We start from the raw sequence: 3545 nt of genomic DNA, 5'->3' as shown, positions 1-3545 counted from the left end.
CGTCAAGAATAACTACTCCCGTACGTCAGGAGTAACTACTCCCATACGTCAGGAGTAACTACTCCCGTACGTCAGGAGTAACTACTCGCCTACGTCAGGAGTAACTACTCGCCTACGTCAAGAGTAACTACTCCCGTACGTCAAGAATAACTACTCCCGTACGTCAGGAGTAACTACTCCCGTACGTCAGGAGTAACTACTCCCATACGTCAAGAGTAACTACTCCCATACGTCAGGAGTAACTACTCCCATACGTCAAGAGTAACTACTCGCCTACGTCAGGAGTAACTACTCGCATACGTCAGGAGTCTTCAAAGGCCTGCACATGTCCATGTTGATGCGTCCTAGATAAAGTGGGCGGAGCCAGAACACGTCCAGGTGTTCCCTGGTTCTCGGTCAGAAACCTTCTCAGGTCCATACGCGTCACGGGAACACGTATGGACGAGTAGGGCTGCTGGAAAACGGCCTTCGTGTTGAGCTGTCGGCGGTCGTGACGTCACTTCCTGTTTCCCCTCCTGCTGATTGGTGCGTTCAGAGCTCCTCCTTGGAGCCGCCGAGCGACAAGCTGTGACTCGACTCGCGCTTCAGGAACCGGAGCAGGTCTGGCAGCTCCCGCCCCCCCTGACACACACACACACACACACACACACACACACACACACACACACACACACACACACACACACACACACACACACACTTCAGCCTCAGAGTGGTGTGTGTGTGTGTGTGTGTGTGTGTGTGTGTGTGTTGCAGTCTGAGTGTCCTACCTTGTATTGTATGGGTTCATCCTTTTTACCCACAGGAGAAAAGTAGATGGTGGGGAACCTGTACACACACACACACACACACACACACACACACACACACACACACACACACACACACACACACACACACACACACACACACACACACACACACACACACACACACACACACACACACACACACACACACACACAGTGAGTGGAGTGTATAGACGTGTGTGTTGAAGGTCACTCGGTTGACCTTACCCTTGCACTTCGTATGACGGCGGCACGTCGTTCTCCACGCCGTTCATCTTGGCGACGACGATGTCGGGGTCAGAGGTCAACTGGAGACACGATGAGAGATGTTAGCTAGTACAGGTAGCGGGTGTCGTTAGCTAGTACAGGTATCAGGTGTCGTTAGCTAGTACAGGTAGCGGGTGTCGTTAGCTAGTACAGGTAGCAGGTATCGTTAGCAAGTACAGGTAGCGGGTGTCGTTAGCTAGTACAGGTAGCAGGTGTCGTTAGCGAGTACAGGTAGCGGGTGTCGTTAGCTAGTACAGGTAGCGGGTGTCGTTAGCTAGTACAGGCATCAGGTGTCGTTAGCGAGTGCCGGTATCGGGTGTCGTTAGCTAGTACAGGTATCAGGTGTCGTTAGCTAGTACAGGTAGCGGGTGTCGTTAGCTAGTACAGGTATCGGGTGTCGTTAGGTAGTACAGGTAGCAGGTGTCGTTAGCTAGTACAGGTATCAGGTGTCGTTAGCTAGTACAGGTAGCGGGTGCCGTTAGCGAGTGCCGGTATCGGGTGTCGTTAGCTAGTACAGGTATCAGGTGTCGTTAGCTAGTACAGGTAGCGGGTGTCGTTAGCTAGTACAGGTAGCAGGTGTCGTTAGCTAGTACAGGTATCAGGTGTCGTTAGCTAGTACAGGTAGCGGGTGTCGTTAGCTAGTACAGGTAGCAGGTGTCGTTAGCTAGTACAGGTAGCAGGTGTCGTTAGCTTGTACAGGTATCAGGTGTCGTTAGCTAGTACAGGTAGCGGGTGTCGTTAGCTAGTACAGGTAGCAGGTGTCGTTAGCGAGTACAGGTAGCGGGTGTCGTTAGCGAGTACAGGTAGCGGGTGTCGTTAGCTAGTACAGGTAGCGGGTGTCGTTAGCTAGTACAGGTAGCAGGTGTCGTTAGCGAGTGCCGGTATCGGGTGTCGTTAGCTAGTACAGGTAGCGGGTGTCGTTAGCTAGTACAGGTAGCAGGTGTCGTTAGCGAGTGCCGGTATCGGGTGTCGTTAGCTAGTACAGGTAGCGGGTGTCGTTAGCTAGTACAGGTAGCAGGTGTCGTTAGCGAGTGCCGGTATCGGGTGTCGTTAGCTAGTACAGGTAGCGGGTGTCGTTAGCTAGTACAGGTATCAGGTGTCGTTAGCTAGTACAGGTAGCGGGTGTCGTTAGCTAGTACAGGTATCAGGTGTCGTTAGCTAGTACAGGTAGCGGGTGTCGTTAGCTAGTACAGGTATCAGGTGTCGTTAGCGAGTGCCGGTAGCGGGTGTCGTTAGCTAGTACAGGTATCAGGTGTCGTTAGCTAGTACAGGTAGCGGGTGTCGTTAGCTAGTACAGGTATCGGGTGTCGTTAGCTAGTACAGGTAGCGGGTGTCGTTAGCTAGTACAGGTAGCAGGTGTCGTTAGCGAGTGCCGGTATCGGGTGTCGTTAGCTAGTACAGGTAGCGGGTGTCGTTAGCTAGTACAGGTATCAGGTGTCGTTAGCGAGTGCCGGTAGCGGGTGTCGTTAGCTAGTACAGGTATCAGGTGTCGTTAGCTAGTACAGGTAGCGGGTGTCGTTAGCTAGTACAGGTATCGGGTGTCGTTAGCTAGTACAGGTAGCGGGTGTCGTTAGCTAGTACAGGTAGCAGGTGTCGTTAGCGAGTGCCGGTATCGGGTGTCGTTAGCTAGTACAGGTAGCGGGTGTCGTTAGCTAGTACAGGTATCAGGTGTCGTTAGCGAGTGCCGGTAGCGGGTGTCGTTAGCTAGTACAGGTAGCAGGTGTCGTTAGCGCAGCGTACCAGGTGCGCTAGCTGGGTGTAGACCGGCTCCAGTCTCTTACAGTTTGGACACGACGGAGAGAAGAACTGGATCAGAACGTCTTTACGGGGGTCGTTTACCACCTCGTCAAAAGACTCCGCTACGACCACCTGCAGGGGGTCAGAGGTCACAGGGTCAGAGGAAGGGGGGTCAGAGGTCACAGGGTCAGAGGAAGGGGGGTCAGAGGTCACCTTCACGGCCCCCTGGTTCCTCTCAGGTACCGGTTCCGACCGGATGTAGCGTTTCAGTCCACCTGAAAAATAATCTTCCAGGAACCTCTGCAGGGAGCCGCCGTCCCTCCTGCAACACACAGAGTAATCTGATTACCCAGCAGGGATCAAGTAACAGCTCAGAAGCAGGTCCAGGTCCTGGTCCTGGTCCTGGTCCAGGTCCTGGTGACCTACGTGAACTCCTCCCTCATGGTGAACTTGTGGCCCAGCCGGGTCCGGATGGTGACCAATGGAACGTCTCCGTCTGACGTCCCCAAACCAAACTCCTCCTCCAGCTCCGACAGGAAGTCCTTCTTATTGGCTACCGAGAACGTCAGGCCCCGCCCCTTAAACTGGGAGGCCACCTTCAGCACCCTGGGGGCAAGGTCAGAGGTCACACACACACACACACACACACTCACACTCTCACTCTCACACACACGCACAGACACAGACAGACACACACACACACACACTCACTCACTCACTCACTCACTCACGCACACGCACAGACACACGCTC

At 53.8% G+C, this 3545-nt stretch overlaps 1 protein-coding gene across 2 annotated transcripts in view; it reads right to left on the bottom strand.

The window, feature by feature from the left end:
- The window catches only part of pdia8 (protein disulfide isomerase family A, member 8), a gene marked incomplete at its 5' end in the record, with an annotated part of 7390 nt that continues 3845 nt past the window's right edge, over positions 1 to 3545 (bottom strand). Inside the window, 6 exons of one of the 2 annotated variants that reach the window (XM_080515831.1) lie at positions 1 to 621; positions 771 to 828; positions 1017 to 1096; positions 2796 to 2924; positions 3006 to 3114; positions 3219 to 3398. In XM_080515831.1, the coding sequence (XP_080371957.1) occupies positions 532 to 621; positions 771 to 828; positions 1017 to 1096; positions 2796 to 2924; positions 3006 to 3114; positions 3219 to 3398 (646 nt within the window). In that variant the 3' untranslated portion in view covers positions 1 to 531. Of the gene's footprint in view, positions 622 to 769; positions 829 to 1016; positions 1097 to 2795; positions 2925 to 3005; positions 3115 to 3218; positions 3399 to 3545 lie in introns of those variants that run through there. The other variant, XR_013937061.1, reaches the window with a different exon arrangement.

This window comes from Blennius ocellaris (assembly GCF_963422515.1).
Source record: "Blennius ocellaris genome assembly, chromosome: 20".
NCBI classification, from domain to species: Eukaryota; Metazoa; Chordata; class Actinopteri; order Blenniiformes; family Blenniidae; genus Blennius; species Blennius ocellaris.
This window is presented reverse-complemented; position numbering and strand designations above follow the sequence as displayed.